General features: G+C 59.9%; 2 protein-coding genes across 4 annotated transcripts in view; one reads left to right on the top strand and one right to left on the bottom strand.

The window, feature by feature from the left end:
* Positions 1-20,861, top strand: part of DOCK6 (dedicator of cytokinesis 6) — a 51,869-nt gene that overhangs the window by 17,326 nt on the left and 13,682 nt on the right. The window contains exons 12-30 of one of the 3 annotated variants that reach the window (XM_075547286.1): positions 849-976; positions 1,067-1,160; positions 1,961-2,123; positions 5,242-5,359; positions 5,444-5,514; positions 5,718-5,856; positions 6,073-6,174; positions 6,639-6,725; positions 7,096-7,327; positions 7,517-7,672; positions 9,688-9,851; positions 10,216-10,320; positions 13,188-13,277; positions 13,526-13,621; positions 14,213-14,353; positions 17,761-17,874; positions 17,985-18,155; positions 18,610-18,749; positions 18,838-19,007. In XM_075547286.1, the coding sequence (XP_075403401.1) occupies positions 849-976; positions 1,067-1,160; positions 1,961-2,123; positions 5,242-5,359; positions 5,444-5,514; positions 5,718-5,856; positions 6,073-6,174; positions 6,639-6,725; positions 7,096-7,327; positions 7,517-7,672; positions 9,688-9,851; positions 10,216-10,320; positions 13,188-13,277; positions 13,526-13,621; positions 14,213-14,353; positions 17,761-17,874; positions 17,985-18,155; positions 18,610-18,749; positions 18,838-19,007 (2,481 nt within the window). The remainder of the gene's footprint in view (positions 1-848; positions 977-1,066; positions 1,161-1,960; positions 2,124-5,241; positions 5,360-5,443; positions 5,515-5,717; positions 5,857-6,072; positions 6,175-6,638; positions 6,726-7,095; positions 7,328-7,516; positions 7,673-9,687; positions 9,852-10,215; positions 10,321-13,187; positions 13,278-13,525; positions 13,622-14,212; positions 14,354-17,760; positions 17,875-17,984; positions 18,156-18,609; positions 18,750-18,837; positions 19,008-20,861) is intronic. The other 2 variants (XM_075547302.1, XM_075547295.1) reach the window with 2 other exon arrangements.
* ANGPTL8 (angiopoietin like 8) lies at positions 2,242-4,224 on the bottom strand. Its single transcript, XM_075536469.1, has 4 exons — positions 3,890-4,224; positions 3,537-3,698; positions 2,876-2,985; positions 2,242-2,489 (listed from the first exon to the last, which is right to left on the bottom strand). Exons 1-4 carry the CDS (start codon positions 4,184-4,186, stop codon positions 2,462-2,464), a joined length of 597 nt encoding a protein of 198 aa, XP_075392584.1. The 5' UTR covers positions 4,187-4,224; the 3' UTR covers positions 2,242-2,461.

Here is a 20,861-nt window from a genome sequence, read left to right as displayed (position 1 = left end):
GGAGGCTGAACCACGAGCCAACTCACCCCTGGTGACCCCCTGAGAGTTGTCAGAGGGACTGATGTATCCGAAGTCGAGAAGCAGGCCTTTCTTCTGAGCTGCTTCTACTTGAACTTGAACTTGAATTAGCAACCTTTCGTTCGCGCTGACCATGTTTGCCATTGGCATGGCCCGGGGCCTTCAGTTGCCCTCCAAACTAAACTCATTCCGACTCGTCACCACTCTGTAGGACAGGGCAGAACTTCCCCTGTGGGTACCCAAGACTGCACCTCATTGCAGGAGTAGAGAGCCTTGTGTTTCTCCCACGGAGTGGCTGGTGGTTTCCAACCATTGACCTTCCCTTTGGCACCAAGGCTCCTCAGGTGCCATAGGACCTAGCTGGCAACTGGGACAGGGGAAGGACTGCCCTCTGGTGGCCGTCCTCGGTACAAACCAAGGGTCTCCAGGGCTCTCTTTCCCTCCAGGCATGGAGTTGTGGAGTGAAAGGTGAGGCGGTCTGTCTGTCCCTGTAAAGGTTTACAGGCTCCGAAAACCTTGTAGGGTGGCTATGAGTTGGAATCAACTCGATGGCACTGGGTTTTCTCCGGGTTTGGCCCTCGTAGCATAACAGGTTGCAAGTTCGGTTTACTAACCGCCAGGTCACCAGTTGGAATCCCACCAGCCTCTCCTCAGGAGAAAGAGGAGGCTGTCGGCTCCAGTAAAGATTTACAGCCCAGGGAATCCCAGTGAGCAGTTCTACTCTGCCCGATAAGGTGCTAGGAGTCCAAATCTACTCTAGGCTGTGGATTGGATTTTCAGGGGGCTCCAGTCTGTCTCTCATCTGCCGTTCTCTGACCCTGTCCCCCTAGAGCGCCGACCCGCCTGGAGTGACCGCCGCCGCCGGGGGCCCCAGGACCGAACGAGTGTCGGTGACGATGCCTGCAGCTTCTCCAGCTTCCGCCCGGCTACCCTAACAGTGACCAACTTCTTTAAACAGGTGACATGGCCCGTGGGACAGGGGGCTGGGGGCACATGGGCACCCACTTCCCAGCTCTTGGCCCTGGCTCATGGGGCCTGCTCATTGCAGGAGGCGGAGCGGCTCAGTGATGAGGACCTCTTTAAGTTCCTGGCGGACATGCGGCGCCCGTCCTCCCTGCTGCGGCGCCTGCGGCCCGTGACCGGTGCGTGCACGCTCAAAATTCTAGCATTGCTCCACACACACACCCAGCACTCACTGTGTGCCCTAGGTTCAAGGAACCTACTGGTGACCATGACGGAATGGGGGGCTCTCAGGATGACAGACAAGCAGGAACAGTAGCAGAGACAGAAAGAACGCAAACTCACAGCCATCGAGTCGATTCCGACTCATAGCGACCCCATAGGCAGAATAGACCTGCCCCATGTGGATTTCTGAGCCTGGAAATCTTTCCGAAAGCAAACAGCCTCCTCTGTCTTCTGCGGAGCAGCTGGTGGTTTCGAACTACCGACTTGGTGGTAAGCAGCCCAGTTCACAATCCACGGAGCCTCCAAGGCTCTTTTAATGACAGAAAGTCAAAAACCAATCTCACTGTGCCCGAGTCCATTCTGGCTCACAGCGACCCCACAGAGCAAGGAAGAAGCCGCCCCTGTGGATTTCTGAGACTGTAAAGCTTCATGGGGGTAGAAAGCCTCATCTTTCTCCCACGGAGTGGCTGGTGCTTTTGAACTGGTGACCTTGTGGTGAGCAAGCAGGGCTCAGCAGAGGCGGAGACAGAGAAGGGGTGAAATGGTGGTAGCGGGGGAGCCTGGGCAGGTCGCCAGGGCAGAGCTGGTCACACTTGGGACAAGGGGGAGAGAAGCAAGAACGATGGCCAGAATCAGGGAGGGAGCCCCAAAGTGCATTGTGGGAAGGCAAGAGCCCTGACCTTGCAGCCCAGGGAAGAGGGGTTCCAGTCATGAGGCCTCACATCCCAGGGTCCAACTGACTGTTCCCCCACCTCAGCCCAGCTCAAGATCGACATCTCCCCGGCCCCCGAGAGCCCCCACTTCTGCCTCTCCCCCGAGCTGCTGCACGTCAAGCCCTACCCAGACCCCCGAGGCCGGCCCACCAAGGAGATGCTGGAGTTCCCTGCCCGTGAGGTCTACGCCCCCCACACCAGCTACAGGTACAGCCCTGAGCCAGGCCCCAAGCTGGGGGTGGCCCCTCTCTCCAGACACTGACACAGACAGACACAGCCAGGCCAACGCCAATGCTCTGCTTTAATGAGTTTGTGCGGTCACTTAGGGGCTCATGTCCTTCCTCCACCTCTCCCCGCGGGCTGTATCCTCTGCCTCGTCCTATCTACTTCCTCTCTCCGTGGCTGGAAGCGGGGCGGGGGCCCTGTGCCTGGCACCCTGGCCAACCCCAGCGGGTGGGCAGCGCCTCCCTGCAAGGAGCTGTGTGAGCCCAGGAGACATCCTGCCTGTGACGTGTCTGGTCCTCAGTTCCGTCCCGGTGGGGGGTTCAGGCTGGGAGCGCCGCCATGTGGAGTCTGGGGAGGGAGAGGTGGGTCAGCCAGGCCTGGCCTCCACCCGCACCCTGTCTAGCCACCCTATGCACCCAGCCCCCCTCCACTCCATACCCTCACAGGCAGCCTCCGCATGCAGTGCCCCCATGCCCAGACAGCCCACCAGCAGATTCCTCAGATAGCCCCCCCAAGCACTCCTCCAGCCTACCCCCCCAGGCAGTACTTCTCAAAGAGCCCCCCTTAGGAGATGTTCCTCAAATAGCCACCAGGTGCCCCCCTTAGGGCAGCCCACCAGGTAGTGCTTCTCAGAAAGCCCAGGCACCCACCCTTAAGCAATACTATTCACCTAGGCAGCCCCCCAAGGCAGTGCTCCCCCAGGAAGCAGCCCCCCGTGTGTCCCCCAGGCTCACCGCTCCTGGATCTGCCGCAGCCTTTGCTGCTGGGCCTCCATCTCCCTCTTCTGCCGCTGCACATGGCCATGGAGGGTCCACACGATGTAACTCTGCTCATTAACAAGCACCTGCAGGGACGGGCGGGCAGGAACCTTAGCTGGGCCACCTTGCCTCCCTCGTCTTGGGCCCCCGCCACCCCGACCAGATAAATCCAAACCCGCCTGCAGCCCTCAAGTCAGTCTGAACCGTTGACCTTCCCCGTCAGCAGCAGGGCACTCAGCCACCTCACCACTGAGGCTTCAGCTCCCACCCCACCTTGGCCCCATCCTCCACCCCACCCAGCAAGTCACCAGCCCTCTGTGGCCCTATCTGTGAAATGCGAGCCAAATAGACCTCTCTCCTCATGGGGGCCCAGAAGGATGATGTGATCAGGGCTGGGTGCCCAGTGGGTTGGCCCCTGCTGTGTATCCTGCCCCTGCTGAGTATTTCCCTCGGGCCTCCTGGGCTGTGTGCTCAGGGACATCCGTTTCTGTCTGTATTTGCAAATGGGGAAACTGAGGCACGGGGTGGCGGCCGTGGAGCCTGAGAGGCTGACTTACAGTGGGGGCGGGGGTGTTTCCTGGCAAGTTCTGGCCAGGAGTCTAGGTCTCCACACCCCCAGGTCTGGGAAGCTCCTTACCTTCAGGGCCTCAAATTCATGCCGGGCACGGCCCAGCCAGGCACCACGCAACCGGAGTTCCAGCTCTTGCACGCGACCCCGTAGCTCCTGCTGCTTCTGGGCCACGTCCCTCAGCACCTGCTCCATGGCTTCCGCCTGCAGGTGCAGGGTGTTGTCCTCCTCCTGCTCAACAGACGGGCACGTCAGGCACATGGCTGGCTTTGCTCTCCCTGTGTGCCCAGAGCGTTGCCGCCTTTACCAGTGACTGTCCCACGGCCCAGGAGCCCCCTCAGCCCTGGGCACAGCAGCATGGGGGTGGGGGTCACCCAAGCCAGTCAGCTCCACCACACTCCTACCCACCACACAGTGCCCACCTGAATCTTCATGAGGCCAGTATGGAGCTCCTGGGCGGTAGCCTGGCCCTGATGGACCTCCTGGCCCAGGAGCCCCAGCGCCTGGCTGTAGAGGCCCAGGCTGTGCCTGGCCTCCTCCAGCCGTGCCTCCGTGGCCCTGTACACGCCGTTGAGGGCCTGGCCCAGCTGCAGGGCACCGTGGAAGAGCAAGGTTAGCTCCTCCTGCTGGGCTGGCTCTGGGCTCCCCGTGGGGGCTGCTGGGAGAGGCCGGGCCGCTGTCGCCAGGGTCCACAGCAGGCACAGAGCGAGGGTGGCCATGGCTGAGGGTCTGGGTGCAGTGCTGCCGCCACCTTTTATGCCCATAAACCCGGGTCAATGGTTAACCCGCCCGGCCCGGCGCCCAGTTGTGCAAGGGTCTGGCAGTTGCACCAGCGTTGCGTCAGGCGAGTTTCCGCCCACGCAGGGATCACGCTGCCCAGGGCCCCCACGGGGCAGAGAAGCGTCCAGCCTCAAACCTACACTTGTGGGGGGGGGCGAGGGGGACAGCTTCCCCACTGTGACAAGCACCCGCTGTTGGCCCTGAGCCATTCTAACCCTCAGAGTCAGTGCTGCCTGGGCCCCTGTTTGGCTCATCAGCCGAGGGAAGCGGATACAGGTGGCTGAGACTCACCGCCCCCCCTCCCCCAACTGTCTCCAGGACTCAGGGACCAGGCCCTGTTTCCCCATCTGTAAAGTAGGGGGCTCTGTCAGCTGTGGGGAGCTCATTTCATGATAGTTGCCACCGCCAAAGTGTTGGACGGAACTGTCTTGTCTTTTGCCCCCATCCCCGTGGTAAGGGGCGGGCGGGGCCGGTGTTTGAACCTGCTATAGATTTACCCTGAGTGGGGCACAGGGTTCTGCCTCCAGCTGCTCCCCTCTTCCCCCACCAGGACAGGCAAGACACAGCCCCTGAACCTGGCCCTGGTGAATGCTGACATCACAGGCCACCCCATTCCACATCCCCGGGCGCCATCTGTCCCTGCCCTCTGTCCCCCATCAGAGCCCTCATGTCCCCATCTGTCTGTCCTCCCTGGGGGCTCGTCTGCCCCAGCCTTGGCCAGTCACGTGTCCTGGCCCTCCATGCCCCAGCTGCCTGGCCCTCTACTTTCCATCGTGTGTGTGTGTGTGTGTGTGTGTGTGTGTATGTGTGTGTTGTCCTTTGTGGCCTGGGTGAAAGTTTACAGAGCAAAATTAGATCTTCTTTGAACCATTTCAGACATGTTGATCTCGGGGCGTCTGTGACCATACTCCCCATCCCCCCAACTCTGGGTCACAGGCCAGGCTGGTGGCCCAGGCCCTGAGTGCCCTCTGACCCTGCCCCCCCCCCCCCCCAGGAACCTGCTCTACGTGTACCCACACAGCCTCAACTTCAGCAGCCGCCAGGGCTCCGTGCGTAACCTCACTGTGCGCGTGCAGTACATGACAGGCGAGGACCCCGGACAGGCCCTGCCGGTCAGTGCTGTGCCCGGGTGGGGCGGGCAGGGGTGGACCAGCCCAGGCGGGCCCCTCACGCAGCTTCCCCGTCCCCCGCGCCAGGTGATCTTCGGCAAGTCCAACTGCAGTGAGTTCGTCCGCGAGGCCTTTACGCCAGTGGTCTACCACAGCAAGTGCGTGGGCCCCAGGCTGATGGCAGGCAGGGAGCGGGGCCACAAATGGGGAGACCTGACCCCAGGGGTACAAATGGGGAGACCTGAGGCCAGGAGCGGAGGTGCCGCACACCTGTGTGGGAGGTTTGGGAGTGAGCTCGGGGGTCCCAGGCCCCAGCAGAACCCGCCCACTCACCCCACCTCACCCCACCCTGCCCGGCCAGGTCCCCAGAGTTTTACGAGGAGTTCAAGCTGCGACTTCCAGCCTGCATGACCGATAATCACCACCTGCTGTTCACCTTCTACCACATCAGCTGCCAGCCACGGCCGGGCACGGCCCTGGAGACGCCAGTGGGCTTCACAGTGCGTGCCTGCCCAGGCCCCCCCAGAGCTGACCCCACACAGCCCTCTCAGCCCTGCCCAGCCTGGATTGACCCCTCACCCAGCCCCCCACCAGCCTTCTCTCATCCCAAGCTGATCCCTGCCCAGCCCCGCCCCTGAGCTGACCCCACCCAGCCCTCTCAGCCCTGCCCAGCCTGGATTGACCCCTCACCCAGCCCCCCACCTCCTTCCTCCCAGTGGATACCGCTACTACAGCATGGCCGCTTGAGGACCGGCCCCTTCTGCCTGCCTGTGTCTGTGGACCGGCCCCCAGCCAGCTACTCGGTGCTCACACCCGACGTAGGTGCCCAGGACCTGCTCTCAACTCTCCATGCACCCCCACTATGCGCCCCAGTTCCCCATCCACAGGGCTCCTGCCTGAGGCCTGTCCATCAGCACAGCCTGCCAGGGGTGGCAGGGGAGGGGGTGTCATGCCGCTCGAATCCTGGTGCCTCGCTCAGGGTTTCTGGGGTCCTGCCTACCTCGTCACCCCTTTCCTTCCTGTCCCCTAACTAGCCTGCCCTCGTTGGCCCCTCTGCACGTTCTGCATCCATGAAGGTGCTCACTGCCCTTCCCCCTACTCCACCCCACTTACCTCCGGCCTCCTAACCCCCCCAGGAACCCCATGAGTACCCGTCCGCCCCTCTGGACGGCACCCCAGGCTGGCCACCCCCTGGCTGCCCATGTTGCAATGGCTGGGGCCTGTGGTGTGACCAGTGTGGGAGGGACAGGCCGGTGCCCATTTGGTTCCTCCCTTCCCACAGGTGGCACTGCCAGGCATGCGCTGGGTAGATGGCCACAAAGGCGTGTTCAGTGTGGAGCTCACGGCTGTGTCCTCCGTGCATCCCCAGGTACAGGCTGGGGTGGGGACCTAAGAGCCCTGCCCTGCTCCCCTCCTCAGCTGCCCCGAGATTGGGCAACAGTTCCCGTTGGCAGGGGAGCCTGGCTGCTGGCCGAGGACATGGCTGGTCAGCCTAGCCTGCACCCTCAGGGGAGCTGCTGACTCGGGGCGAGGCAGGGGGGGGTGGGTGGTGGGGGGAGCCGTGCCAGCCGCCACCACCTCAGCTGGGGCCTTGTGCTTTCCCATGTGGCCTGGCCCCTTTGTCCCGAGCCCTCGCCTCTTCCCACCTTTCCCGCCACTGGCCCCTGGTCAGGCCTGCTCATTGGCAGGGGGTGCCTCTGGCGGCGTCTCCGGCCCCGCTCACCCCAGCCCTCCCTCAGGACCCCCACCTGGACAAGTTCTTCACTCTGGTGCACGTCCTGGAGGAGGGGACCTTCCCGTTCCGGCTCAAGGACGCGGTCCTGAGCGAGGGGACCGTGGAGCAGGAGCTGCGGGCCAGCCTGGCCACACTGCGCTTCGCCAGCCCGGAGCCCCTTGTCGCCTTCTCCCACCACGTGCTGGACAGGCTGGTGCACCTGGTTGTGCGGCCACCCATCATTGGTGGCCAGATAGGTGAGCCGCCCGGCCCTCGGTTTCCCTATCTGGAAAGCATCCCCTCTGGCCCCCGATCTTGAGCGACTTCCCAGGTTCCCCCTGGTCTCAGTTTCCCCAGAGCAGGCCCAGTGTCTCTTCCTCCGGGAGATGGGTTGGGGAGGCAGGGGACCTCCGACCCCAGAACTCAAGCCCCGCTCTGCCCAGCAGTGAACCTGGGCCGTGGCGCCTTTGAAGCCATGGTACACGTAGTCAGCCTTGTCCACCGGAGCCTGGAGACGGCCCAGGATCCCCGTGGGCACTGCCCACTACTGGCAGCCTACATCCACTACGCCTTCCGCTTGCCTGGCGCCGAGCCCCTGGGCGGTAAGTGTTGGTGGGAGCCGGGTGGAGAGGGGAGTCGAGCAGCAGGAACTATCTGGGAGAAGAGCCCAAGCAATGGAAATAGCACGTGCAAAGGCCCTGAGGCTGCATGGGTCTTGCGTTGTTCCAATCCAAAGCTTGGCCTGCTTTTTCGATGGATTATGACTCGGGAGGAGAGAAGACCAAAATCCTTACAACTGGCCCCATCAGTGACGTTACGATAAACGGAGCGAAGGTTGAAACTGATAAGGGTCTTTGCCTTGTTCGGGTCTCTGCTCACGAAGCCGGCGTCCAGAGAGCGGAAGACGTGCTGCAGTAGGTAAATCTGCTGCACGAGACCTCTTTCACGTATTGAACAGCAAGGAGGTTCGTTACCTTGAGGACTGAGGTGCGCCTGACCCGAGCCGTGGCATTTCCGGTTGCCTCATCTGTGTGGGAAGTTGGCCACTGAAGAAGGAAGACGGAGAAGAATCCTGAGAGGACCGGGGGCTGCTGAGAGAGCAAGCCGGCCTGTCTTGGGAGAAGTGTGGCTAGGGTGCTCCTGAGAGGCAGGGACGGCGAGGCTCGGCCTCACATTCTTTGGACATGAGACAAGTCCCTGGAGAAGGGCATCGTGTTTGGTACACGTGGAGGGGAAGGCCCTCGACAGTGGATGGACGCAGTGGCAGCATCCGTGAGCTCAGGCAAAGGAGCCATTGTGAGGACGGCGCAGGACCGGGCTGTGTTTTATTCGGTTGTGCTTGTGGTCGCTATGGGCCGGAACCAACCCCGCCTGTACCCAGTAACAGCAGGGGTTCTGCCTTTGACTGACAGACTGCTTAGCCAGTCAGCAAGCATCTTAGGCGGCTTGAAGCAAGGGCTCCAGTGGTGGTGGTGGGGGGTGCTGCCTGGATTTAAATCCCAACTCTTCCCACCCCCCCTCAACTCTGGGCAAGTGCTGGGTTTGTGCTTCCTCCTCTGGAAAATGGAGCTAATGGTACCAGTCACGTCTCCACCCCGCTGTCTCCCCTCATCGCCATGGAGTTGATGCTGATGTTTAGTGGGCCCCCTGGGCCCAAGTAGACCTGCCCCTGTGGGATTCTGAGACTGTAGGTCTTTACAAGAGTCAAAAGCTTCATCTCTCTCCCACCTACCAGTCAGAGGGCAGTCCCTTCCAGCCCCTGGCCACCCCTGCATGTCAGTGTGGGGTCATGTCCATCTACAGGGTCGCCAGGCTGTGACTCAGGAGCGGCAGGCAGGCCTCATCTTTCTCAAGAGGAGCAGCGGGTGGGCTTGAACTACCCACCCACCTTTCGGTTAGCAGCTGAGCACCTAGCCCACTGCACCCCCAAAACACAAACTCACTGCCATCGAGGCGACTCCAGCTCATAGCGGCCGTATCAAGCGGGGTGGAATGGGCCCTGGTGGTTCTGAGGCTGGACGGTGACTCTGCAGGGAGAGCCCTGACCGCCCAGCGGGTGACCACTACGCCACGGAGCGGCTGGTGGTTTTGAACTGCCAGCCTCGTGGCTAGCAACCCAACACAGAACCTACCATACAACCAAAAACCAAACTCCCGGCCACTCCTGGTGGGTTTCCACGATGGCCTGCTTCCGGGAGTAGGAAACCCAGCCTTTCTCCCTCGGAGCTGCTGCTTGGTTTCGAACTGCCAACCACGCGGATCGCAGCCCAACATGAAAACCACCACCAGAACCACCAGGGCTCCTTCAATGACATCGTACCCACACACAGCCGCTCGACACACAGTGACCTCTCAGTAAAGCTGGCATTCCGTTTCGTTTGTTAAGTAATCAATAATGACCATTCACCTCTCTGGCTAGGGACTGCGTGCCAGCCCCTGTCCTCCGGCCCTCAGCCTCCACATCCCTGGGAGGCCGCAGCCATCCTCCTGCCCGCGTTGCAGACGAGGAAGCTGGAGGCTCGGGGACAGTGACTTCCCCAGAGGCAGCCAGCTTCGAAGGGGCTGGGGCTCCTCCGGGCCCTGTGGGCTATGGTTGACTGGGTCCTTTCCTCCCCAGGGGCCCCTGCCGTGACTGTGCAGTCCGCCACGCTGGCCCGGAGCCCTGGCCACCCCACCAGCCTCTGTCTCGCCCGCTCAAAGAGCATCAGCAGCAGTAACCCCGACCTGGCGGGCGTCCCCAGCTCCGTGGATGATGAGGTCTCCCGCATCCTGGCCAACAAGGTAGGGCGAGGGGTCTCCCCAGGGACAGAGCCTCGGGAGAGACAGGATGCAGCCTCCTGTCAGTGACGACAGTGTACACCCATGCTGGACAGGGGGGTTGTCACGGGTGGGGGCTGTGACTGCACGCCATCCCCTCTGCCCGGTGGCCCCCCCAGAGTGGGTGGCGGGTGCTGGGTGCACGGTGTAAGAGGGCAGCCGCATGCTTGGCGTAGCAAATGCGGTTATGCCTGTGCCCTGTGCACGGACGTACACGGGCACTCCCAGGGTGGTGGCGGCGGCCCGTGAGTGACCGATGCTTGGTGGTATATTGTGGGCACCTTCCCGTCTGGTCTGAGGACTTCACCCCTCACCCCTGTGTCTCCAGGCCATTGACCGTTCCCACTCCTGGGTGAATTCCGCTTATGCTCCAGGGGGCAGCAAGGCCGTGCTGCGGCGGGCACCCCCTTATTGCGGGGCTGACCCCAGACAGGTGCCCCTCTCTCCCTGACCCTGCACGAGTGTGAGCATGAGCCCACCCCCCTCCCCTGCTGCACCCACTAACCTCAGTGGGTGGGTGGGGGCTGCCTGTATGCCTCTGGGGCTGTAGAATCTGCCTTACAGACACCCCAGGGTCATCTGAGCCAACCTCCGGAGGAAGGGGGTGCTCTGCACGTAGCATGCAAATGATCTTCACCTAGCATGCAAATGATGCACAAATCTGGTCTCCCTGCTGTCTCACTCACACCACCCCCCACCCCGTCACCACTCCCTTAAGGCACTGACTGTCCAGACCCCACTTCTGCTCAGGGGACCCCTCAACTGTCCCCTTGGCTCAGGACCTGCCCAGCACCAAGTGACACCCCACCTACCTCTGGGGCAGTTCTCGCCACCCTGCCCGCCCCCCGCATCATGTACCTGTAAAGACATCCAGGCAGTCGAGATGTTGCTTAGAGGCCAAGAGTGTGCCTGGCCAAAACTCCGGCATTTTCCATCGTTTCTGCGTGTGGAAGCTGGACAAGTTGTCGGGAAAGCTGAGGAGCCTGGGGCTCAGCCCTAAGAAGAAAGGCCCAGACACAAGGACAGTTGAGGATGGCGAACGGGCGGGCACTGGTTCTCTTGTGTGTGGCATCGCTGTTGGAGCTACCCCAGTGTCATCTAACAAAGAAGAACGGGTACATCCAAATGAAGGAGTCTCCTCACGGATCCGAGGTTCGGCTGGCTGGCCCCTCGCTAAGTCCCTGCTATCCACAAAGTTTGCACAGGACACTTCTTTTTCCCAGAAGTAGGTCACCAGGCCCCTCTTCCCAGTCTTTCTTAGTCTGGAAGCTCAGCTAAGCCTGCCCCCATGGGTGACCCTGCTGGCACTTGAAACACTGGTGGCTTAGCTTCCAGCATCACGGCAACGTGCAGATCCCCACAGGACAAGAAAGCCGGCAAGCTCTGGGTCACACCTCCACATGAAAGAGACACCTTCACTGAAAAGAGACGCCTTCGCAGCCGGGCCCTTGAGCAAGCCGCGGGTGGACGCATCAAAGATGGAAAAAGGTCAGGGATTGCATGTTGACTCGGCCACAGCCGCAGCAGTTGGGAAATCAAATCTAATGACCCAACAGCATCGGGAAACTTGGCCGCCAGAGACCTTTCACAAGCACTAAAAATAAAGATGTCACTCGGAAAGCGAAAGCACACCTGACCGACAGAGTGGTGATCGCTCTCGTTGCCCGTGCATGCGCAGGCTGGACCGCGAAGGAGGAGCCCGAGGAATATTGAATATATGGTGTTCTTCTGGGAGAACATGCATAGTGACCCCATGGGACAGGGTGGAACAGCCCCTGTGAGTTTCCGAAATCGGGAGTAGAAACACGTCTTTCTCCTGCGAGGTGGCCCGTGAAGGGTCACCTGCTGCTCCCGGCGTGTAACCACTACACCACCGTAGGCTCACCATGCATCAGTCTTGACTCCCGTGGGAACAGGAGACTAACACATCTGTCTTGGAAGAAGGAGCAGCCAGGATGGCAGGACATTGTCTCATCGACTTGAGGCCTGGTATCGGAGGGGCTGGTCCTGGTATCGGAGGCAGACATCACACTCGCTAAAGCTGAAGGGTAGAAGCCCATCCAAGAGATAGATGGTGTCCGCACCGACGGGCTCACCCGCAGCAGCGACGGTGAGGATGGCTCAGGACCAGGAAGGGTTTCATCCTCTTGGACACAGGGGTCGCTGTGGGTCGGAGCCGACTGGACCGCAGCAACAGAAGCGTCGGGGCTCCATGAGTCAGAACTGACCTAACAGCACTGAAGGAGACCGAGACTCTGCTTCCTCATCTGTCACTCTGAATTTTCAGAGGTGGGAAAGTGCTCAGCTGTGGTGCCAGGGTGCAGCCCAGCCCAGGGGGAGCTCTGTGGAGTCCGGCTCACTCCTCGGCCCAGCAGTGTCTGCACCGTCCGCAGGGCCTGGGGACCGCCACAGGTCGGTCCAAAGCACCTTGAGACATTTCTCTCCTGGAACTGCTAGAAGCCTGGGTTCCCGGGCCCTCCTCCCGGCGTTTTTAACAAGACTCCCCCCATCCCACCCCCAGTTCTCCAGGGTTGGCAGAGCAGTACAGACCAGGTGGGGCATCTGGGTGTCCTAGGTAGGCAGTGGGGTAGAGTCAGCACCGCGGGGTGTGGTGCCCACGATCTAAGGCGGGGGACCAGGCAGGCACCGTCACGGGTCAGCTGTCCCGCCCAGCTGAGGAGAGGGGCCCCGGCCCCCACACCCTGTTGACAAATGGGGACACTGAGGCTGGCGAGGCCCCTAAGCAAGGCTGGCGCAGGGCCCAGCTTGGAACGTGAGGATCTCGGCTGCTCGTGCTGCCCCATCGCTGTCCCATCTCCCCTGCTCGGCTCTTCCCCTTTCCTCCATCTACACCCCTCAGTCAACTCACCCCCTGTCTACACACATTCCTTCCTGAGTCCTCCTCCTTCTACCCGTCTACACGTGTCACCCCACCCACCCACCCTGACTCACTCACATTCACCATCCCTGACCACACTAAGCCCCCTCCTCTGCTCGCACCACCATGGGCTTCCTACCACACCCCCCTCCTGTGCCTGGTTCTCACCTCTCTGACCCCCTCACGGGGCCATTCTCACCTCCTGCATCAGCCTCCTGGCTTCTCAGTCCCCCTTCTGATTACCCCCAGGGCTCTTTCTCCTCCTCCCGACACCACGGGTCTTGCCTCCATCCACACAGATGCTTCTTCTACAGGGATGGGTCTCCCCTCCATCCTGGGCTCTAACCACTTCTTGATATTCCATCCACCGCCTTCAGCCCATCCTCCACCCCACCCACTCCTCTTCATCGACCCCCTCCTAGGCCATCGAATGCAGTTCTAGCCGAGCTTCCTCTTACCTCGAGGGCTCTTCCGCCCCACCAGCCTCTCAGCCGAGACCCACTGTGCAGAAGGTAGTGGTGGGGTGGGGGTGGGGGTGATTCCATTTTTGCCCCAGCCACTCACCTAGGGGATTCAGCTCTCCCCACCCCAGGGGTCTGGAGAGCGGGGAGGGGGGAACAGCACCTCCCTTTGCCTGCCTCCCTCCTGCATGGCCCCCAACGCTCTAACCCCCAGTCCTTTGCTGCTCGCTCCCCTGCACACCCTCCGGAGGGGGTGGGGCTCCCAGGCACGCGGTAACACACACCCCCCCCATCCCCAGCTGTTGCACGAGGAACTGGCTCTGCAGTGGGTGGTCAGCGGCAGCACCGTGCGAGAGGCTGTCCTGCCGCATGCCTGGTTCTTCTTCCAGCTCCTGGTGAGACACCCTCTCCCCACCCTGCCGCTATAGAAACAGACACCCCCAGTCCCCGAGAGAGTACCCCTCCACACCTTCTCTGTAAGAATGTCTGGAAAGAGAGCCTTTTGCCTGCCAAGGACCATCCTACTCCGATATACCCCGGAGAGGGGGACACTCGTGATCAGATTGGGGCACCCCAACAAACCCTTCGGGTTGGGCTGCGATCCGCAGTATCTGTCAGCAGTTCAGAACCACCAGCTGCCCCGCAAGAGAAAGATTGAGCTAGAGTTCCACTCCTGTAAACCTTTAGTCTTGGAAACTCCCGGGGCAGTGCCACCCCACCCTGTAGGGTTGCCAGGAGTCCGCATTGAGTGAGTGTGGGGTTCAAACGCTTTAAGAGGAGGGTTTAGAAGACCCTTCCCAACAGGAAAATATATTCCAGGCCTTGGGGGGGGGGCCTCACCCACAACCTCCCTGACCTTCAGACCCATAGATCCTTTTCAGGCCCCGCCCACAGATCCGGAGTCCTGCCCTCAGGCCCCGCCCCCAGCCCAGCCCTCGGTTCTGAAGCCCCCTCACGCCCCGCCCTGGCCCACTCCCCTCCCCCAGGTGAAGAGCATGACTCTACACCTGCTGCTGGGCCAGCGGCTGGACACACCCCGCAAGCTGCGCTTCCCTGGGCGCTTCCTGGACGACATCATGGCCCTGGTGGGCTCCGTGGGCCTGGAGGTGATCACTCGCTGCCACAAGGTGAGGCACCTGGGGCTTGTGGGAGGAGTCGTCTCGAGGGGGGCGGGGGCACAGCTGGACTGGCCTCAGGAGGGGGCTATTCATTTAACATCTGTTTCTCCAGCACTACTGTGCACAAGCCTTGTGCCAGGACCACCGTCCGACTTTGGGGGGGTGGGGCGCTTGGAGGAGATGCCGGAAGATCCCTGCAGACATCTGGGGAACTGCACGTGCAAAGGCCCTGAGGTGGGGCCGGAGCTGAGGGAGCAGGGGCTGAGAGGGAGAGGTGAGGCCACAGGGCAGATCCAGAATCCTTAGCGAAAGCCTGCGATACCCCAACCCCAAGGGCTCAGTAAGTGGAGGTTGAGACCCTGACCTTGCTCAGTTACCCTCCCTGCCCCCCATCACTGACTCCAGTGCCCAGAGGCCAAGGGGCTACGTGCTTGTAATTCCTACCAGCCCGTGGCAGCCACGTGTGCGTGAGCCATTTGGTTTTCAAGCCTGTGGCCTTTTGGAAGCAGGTGGCCAGGCCTTCCTTCCAGGTGTCTCTTGGGGGATTTGGACCGTCACTCAGTGGTTAAGCTTTGGAGTCCGCCCCTTACCTCCACAGGAGCTAAACCAAAATCAAAGGCGACTGCTAGCCAGCAGGTGGGCAGGAACCCAATGTCGGGGGGGGGGGGGGGGGGGGGTCTAAGGCTGTCAATCTGTAAGGGAGCAAAGAGGCTCCGCTTTCTCCCTCCGAGGCAGGGGGTCTGAACTCCTGACTTCCCAACACCATCACAGTAATACTAAAATGGACCTTAACAACACTGGGTGTTTCCTGCCTGCCTCAGCTCTCGAGATAGACAATGCCATGAAAGTTTCCCAACAAGGCCCCAAAGCCCTGGGACAGGGTGGAACTGCCCATGAAACAGGACTCTTTGCTGCCATAGAAAGCCTAGTCTTGGTTTCCGGATTGCTGGCCTTGCGGCGAGCACCTCAGGCATAACCGCTGCGTCACCGGGGCACCCGGTCTCCATTGTTAAGTACATAAGAAAAACAAACTTATTGTCATTGAGCCGGTTGTGACTCAGAGTGACCCTACCAGACAGGGTAGAACTGTGGGTTTCCGAGACTGTAAATCTGGTGGTTTAGAATTCCTGACCTTGCGATGATGCCCACCACATAACGCAGCTGGCCACCAGGGCAGCAGAGGGGGGACACAGGGAAACAGAGGCAGAGAAGGGCTGAGTAGCTTCACCTGGTGCCACATGACCAGGAAGGTGCAGCGCACCCACCCCACACCCTCCGGTGCCCGATCCAGCCTGGAGGGCCGAGGTATGGTGGGGCCCGAGGGCAGTGCCCCTTGGCGGACACCCTCGGGGAATGCGGGTCTGCCTGCCATGACCAGGGGACCTGAGCTCCAGGTTCTTAAAGGGCGGTAGGACTTCTGTATCTGGACAGGACATCTTCCAGAGTTTTGAAGCTGCCCTGTGGGCAGCGGGCCCTTGCGCAATCCCACACGCCCTCTGCTCTCTTCTCCCGAGGGCTCGACCTGGTTTCCATGGAGACCTCCCCGGGGGGCAGCGTTCCCAGGGACTGACCCAGATTGTGGGGGAACCACCCTCCGCAAGGGCTGCCGGGAAGGAAGTCCGCCGCCCGCGGTGCAGCGCGAAGTCGCGGCCGCTTGGGGGCACCCGCGAGGGGCGTTCACCAAACGCCCGCTGAGCACCAATCGCGGGGCCAGCAGGGTTGGTCCCCGCCCCCGTGGGCGGGGCTTCGCGTTGCAGGGGCGGCTTCCAAAAGCTGGCGGGGAAGGTTTCACTGTCTTTTAATTCTATTCTTCCACAAACTGTGGAGCCCACTTGTGTGTGTTTCCTTGGGTCACGAGAGCCACCAAAGCCTGAACGCAGGGAGTGAGTAAAACCCAAAGGCTGGGCAGGTGTGCCCCGCCCCCAGGCCTTGAGGCCACGCCCACCTCACTGCCTCACAGGTGCCACACCTGGCCTGCCTCTGGGCCTTTGCACGTGCCCTTCCCCCTTCTCAGAACTGGCGCTTTCTTAGCCTGTTGAGTTCTCTGGAACCATCATCCCGTCCAATTGTCTCAGAAGCAACTAGAAAAATCAGGATTTCATTTCCGACCACACCTTGTTTAATTGCCCCTTGCAGGTATACAGATTTTTTACCAATTGGAAGGTGTGCGGCAAGCCTGCATTGTTGACGCCATTTTCTTTTTTTTTGGGGGGGGGGGAGGGAATTCTGATTCTCCAGTTGTATTTTTTGTTTTGTTTTAATCATTTTATTAGGGGCTCATACAACACTTATCACAATTCACACATGCATCAATTGTGTAAAGCACATCTGTACATTCATTGGCCTCCTCCTCAAAACATCTGCTCTCCACTCAAGCCCCTGTTGACTTTTCTAACGGGCACGAGCTCACTCCATCTTTGTCACCTTTTGGCCATTTTTCACGATGCCCTTGCACATTTAATAAACTATAGTGTAAGCAAAATAGCAGAAGTAAAAGTTGGAGTTCTTTTGCCCTGGGAACAGAAAGCCATCCAGGTGACTTGCTTTACTGTGGTGCTGGCTTTATGCAGAGCTCCTCGCTTACGTTGTCTGCTTCTCCTCATAAGGCAGTGCTTGCCCGTCTTGTTCGCAGGGTGTAGCACATCAGTAGGGGCTCAGTACATGTGGGGAGGTGATTAACGAGGGGATTTTGCCTGCCCAGAGTCCACCAGCCGCTCCACAGGAGAAAGACAGGGCTTTCGACTCCAGTCAGGTGTTCCAGTCTGGGAAACCCACAGGGGCAGTTCTACCTTGTCCTATAGGGTCACTGTGAAACAGTATCAACTTGGTGGCAGTGAGGATTGGCTAGAATAGAGATTGATTTGCTCTAACACAATCCTTAGTCGTTTCAACGTGATCAAGGTTTATTTTTGATCATAAGCGAGGCTGCCCTGGACAGCTCACCATGGCGGCCTACCACATCTACCTTACAAGGTGGGGGGATGAGAGGACCTGCTCCCTCCGTGTAAAGGGCCACTTCACTACCTAAATCCGGTTGGCCAGCAGGTGGTCACTTGGCTGCCCCTAGGTGCAAGGGAAGCTGGGAAATGGTGTTTCTACCTAACTCTGAACTCTGGGCTGGAGGCTCCTATACAAAAGAGGAGAGAGGTTCTCATATGGGTATGCTATTTAAGTCTAAGAGGAAGGGTAGGATCAAGAGCCCCGCACATCAACGCATGAGCATGGGGGCAAGGTGGGTCATCAGAGAGAGGCTGACCGACAGCCAGGATTGGCTGGAGCCCAGAGGCAAGGTCTTTCCAGAAAGACTGAAGGCCTAGGGGTGGCGGCAGGGCCTGGGGAGCCGTCCGGGGGCTGTGTGGCGTTGGAGGCGTGGCTGGGGCAGTGTGGGCATGGGCTGACGGGCCCTTTGATCGCAGGACATGCAGCTGGCGGAGCGCCTCAACACCAGCCTGGCTTTCTTCCTCAGTGACCTCCTGTCCCTGGCCGACCGCGGCTTTGTCTTTAGCCTGGTCCGGGCCCACTACAAGCAGGTATGTGGGGGTGGAGGGGTGGCTGGCACAGCGGGAACACAGATGGCACGGCAGAGCAGTGGGTGCGGAGCCATGTGCGCCCCTGGTGACTCCGCTGCCCTCCCCTGCAGGTGGCCACGCGGCTGCAGTCAGCCCCCAACCCGGCGGCGCTGCTAGCCCTGCGCCTGGATTTCACCCGTGTCCTGTGCAGCCACGAGCACTATGTGACCCTCAACCTCCCGTGCTGCCCACTCTCCCCCCCGGCCTCACCCTCACCGTCTGTGTCCTCCACCACATCCCAGGTAGGCCAGCCTCGCTCCTGGCTCCTCTCCTGGACCTGTGGGTTCTCGCCGCCCGCTCCCCATCCACAACTCGGCCATCTCTGACCTGCCCACCACAGGCGACCGCTCAGGGGGAAGGACCCCACCTCTGGCCCCTGGTTCTTATAGTTTCCCAAGAGGACTAGCTTGACATGTCTGATCTCTTAAACCCTAGAATCCCAGGGACCTGCACTTCAGGTGCTCCCTGCCCTTTGACCACATGCGTTCACTCACCTCCCAGATGGTGACTGCCAACCTATGGCCTCTGGCCTCTAACCCCCTGCCCTCGGTCAGGTCCAGATGAGTTGGCCTCAACCTGCCCTCTGGTCCTTGACCTTGTGACTTCGGCCACCTCCTAGATGGCTTGAACCAGTCCCTCGTCACCGCGGGTCACTGTCTTGATCTGTCCTTCCTGATCTTCGTCCGCCCTCTGCAGAGCTCCGCCTTCTCCAGCCACGCCCCAGACCCCAAGGTGGCCAGTATGTTTGAGCTGAGTGGGCTGTTCCGCCAGCAGCACTACCTGGCTGGCCTCTTGCTGACGGAGCTGGCACTGGCCCTTGAGCCAGAGGCGGAGGGGTGAGCTCGGGGCCTGTCCAGCCCCAGGGAGGGGAGGGAAGTCCAGGAGCCTTGTCCGCCCCACTCTGAGCACTCCGCCACTCCGCAGGGCCTCGCTGCTGCACAAGAAGGCCATCAGTGCCATCCACAGCCTGCTGTGTGGCCACGACGCCGACCCCCGCTACGCTGAGGCCACTGTGAAGGCCCGTGTGGCCGAGCTGTACTTGCCGCTGCTGTCCCTCTCACGGGACACGCTGCCACGGCTGCACGACTTTGCTGGTGAGCGGGCCAGGGCGGGGGTCCCACGCACGACCCGGGGGTCCTGATGGCGCCAGGTACAGAACAGGAAAGATGGGGGAGCAGAGCTGGGGATAGGAACATAGCTATCAGGACCAGCAGAGCAAAGCCTACTATTTGAGCACTCGTGGGGCCATCCACATTTCTGAATCTTGGGTTTCTCATCCTTAAAATGGAGATAGGAGCAGCACCAGCCACGACCCTGGGTTTGGGAGAATCTGGGGACCCGTCACACAGCCCCGTTACCAACCTGCACCAGTGGGAGACGTGACTGTGGCTTTTGTGATCATACAAGAGCAGAAGGTGCAAGGAGGGGAAGGTAGACACCAGCAGGGCGAAAGGAGAGCCAACGCCACTCTTTCAACTCTCAATGGAGACAGTACTGCACAGTGACTAGGAGTCCTGGTGGCGTGGTGGTTCTGCCTTGGGCTGCGATCCACAGGGTCAGCGGTTCAAAACCACCCAACACTCCTCAGGAGAGAGACAGGGCTGCCTCCTACTCCTATAAGGAGCTACACAGTCTTGGAAATCACAGAGCCATTTTTACCCTGTCTTGTAAGGTCACTAACAATCGTCTTTGACTCAGTGCCAGTGAGAGCGGTTGTCCAGTGAGTGGAAGCATAGGCATGGGTTTTGTGGATTGATCTCTTCCACCTGTTTGGAGAAATCCTTAGCCATAATCTCTTAATGGTGTGTTTTTTTCTTTCTGCTTTCTCTCCCTCCCCTCCTTCTGGGACTCCGATTACACGTATGTTGGACCTTTTGACGGGGCGCCGTGGGTCTGTTTGCTCCATTCTTTTTTTTCTACCCTCTGCTTCCGTTAGAAACTTCTTTTACTTGCCTTTATGTTCACCAATGCTGTCTTACACTGTGCCTGTCTAGCTGTGTTTGAGTTGTAAGATAGCTCCATAAAGGTTTTTTTTATTTAATTCTAATAGCTGAAATGCTCTACCCTTTTGCCCGTTTTGTCCGTCTTTTTGTTTGTTATGTTAAAGTCTTTATCTGTTAAGGTCAATAGACAGTCATCATGAGTCAGCTTTCATTTTCTATTTTTCCCCATCAGTTGTATTTTCCTGCCTCTTGTAAATGTGGATTGTCCTTAGAACACTGGGTATAAAAGAACCAGAGACTCCAGCAATAGCAGCTAGGCCCAGTGAGGGCTCCTCTTTCTCAGTCTCGGGCAAATAAGGTTGAAAAGTTAATGACGTCAGTCCAGTCTGGTATTGAGCAGGTTGGGGCTGAGGTGGAGCTTTTTAAAACTCAGTCGACTTTTTGTTTTAAAAGTCTCAAGGGTGAGATCTGCCTGTTGTGCATTTGTGTTGTCAGCTCCTCCCTCTGGTGAGACTTTTTTTTTGTGAGGAGAGAATCCTTAGGATCGTAGGTTTGGGAATGAGGCTGTTGAGGTTCCGATCTAAACGTGACCGTCTCACCTGCCGTCTGATGCTGCTGGTGGAGTAACTGAACCTCTCACGGCCTCAGCTTCCTCGCCTGGAAAGTAGAGACCATCAGGGTACTTACCTCGTGAGCTTTGACGACGGAGCGCTGCTGTCCGGTGCCACTGTGCCGGTTCCGACTCACAGTGACCCGAAGCACAGTGGAGCGAAACACCCGGGCTTGCGCCGGCCTCCCAGCTGTCTCTGTGTCTCAGCCCATTGTTGCAGCCACTGCATCCGTCCATCTGATGTCCTCCTCCGGGGGCTGGTCTCTCCTGACAGCCTGTCCGAAGAACGCGTGGCAAAATCACACCATCCTCTCTCTCCTCGAAGGAACATTCTGGCTGAACTTCTTCCAAGGCATTTGTTTGTTTAGTTTTGGGGGCAGCCCACGGGACTTAGA

The sequence above is a fragment of the Tenrec ecaudatus genome, chromosome 1 (assembly GCF_050624435.1).
Source record: "Tenrec ecaudatus isolate mTenEca1 chromosome 1, mTenEca1.hap1, whole genome shotgun sequence".
Taxonomy (NCBI): Eukaryota; Metazoa; Chordata; class Mammalia; order Afrosoricida; family Tenrecidae; genus Tenrec; species Tenrec ecaudatus.
The sequence above is the reverse complement of the archived record's forward strand: the minus strand, read 5'-3'. Positions and strand labels throughout refer to the sequence as shown.

Coding starts and splice junctions, on each gene's coding strand:
- ANGPTL8 (XM_075536469.1), bottom strand. CDS start 4,186: ATGGCCACCCTCGCTCTGTGCCTGCTGTGGACCCTGGCGACAGCGGCC. Junction 3,699..3,889: donor CTGGCCTCATGAAGATTCAG/GTGGGCACTGTG, acceptor TCTGTTGAGCAG/GAGGAGGACAACACCCTGCA. Junction 2,490..2,875: donor CTGCGGCAGATCCAGGAGCG/GTGAGCCTGGGG, acceptor CTCCCTCCCCAG/ACTCCACATGGCGGCGCTCC.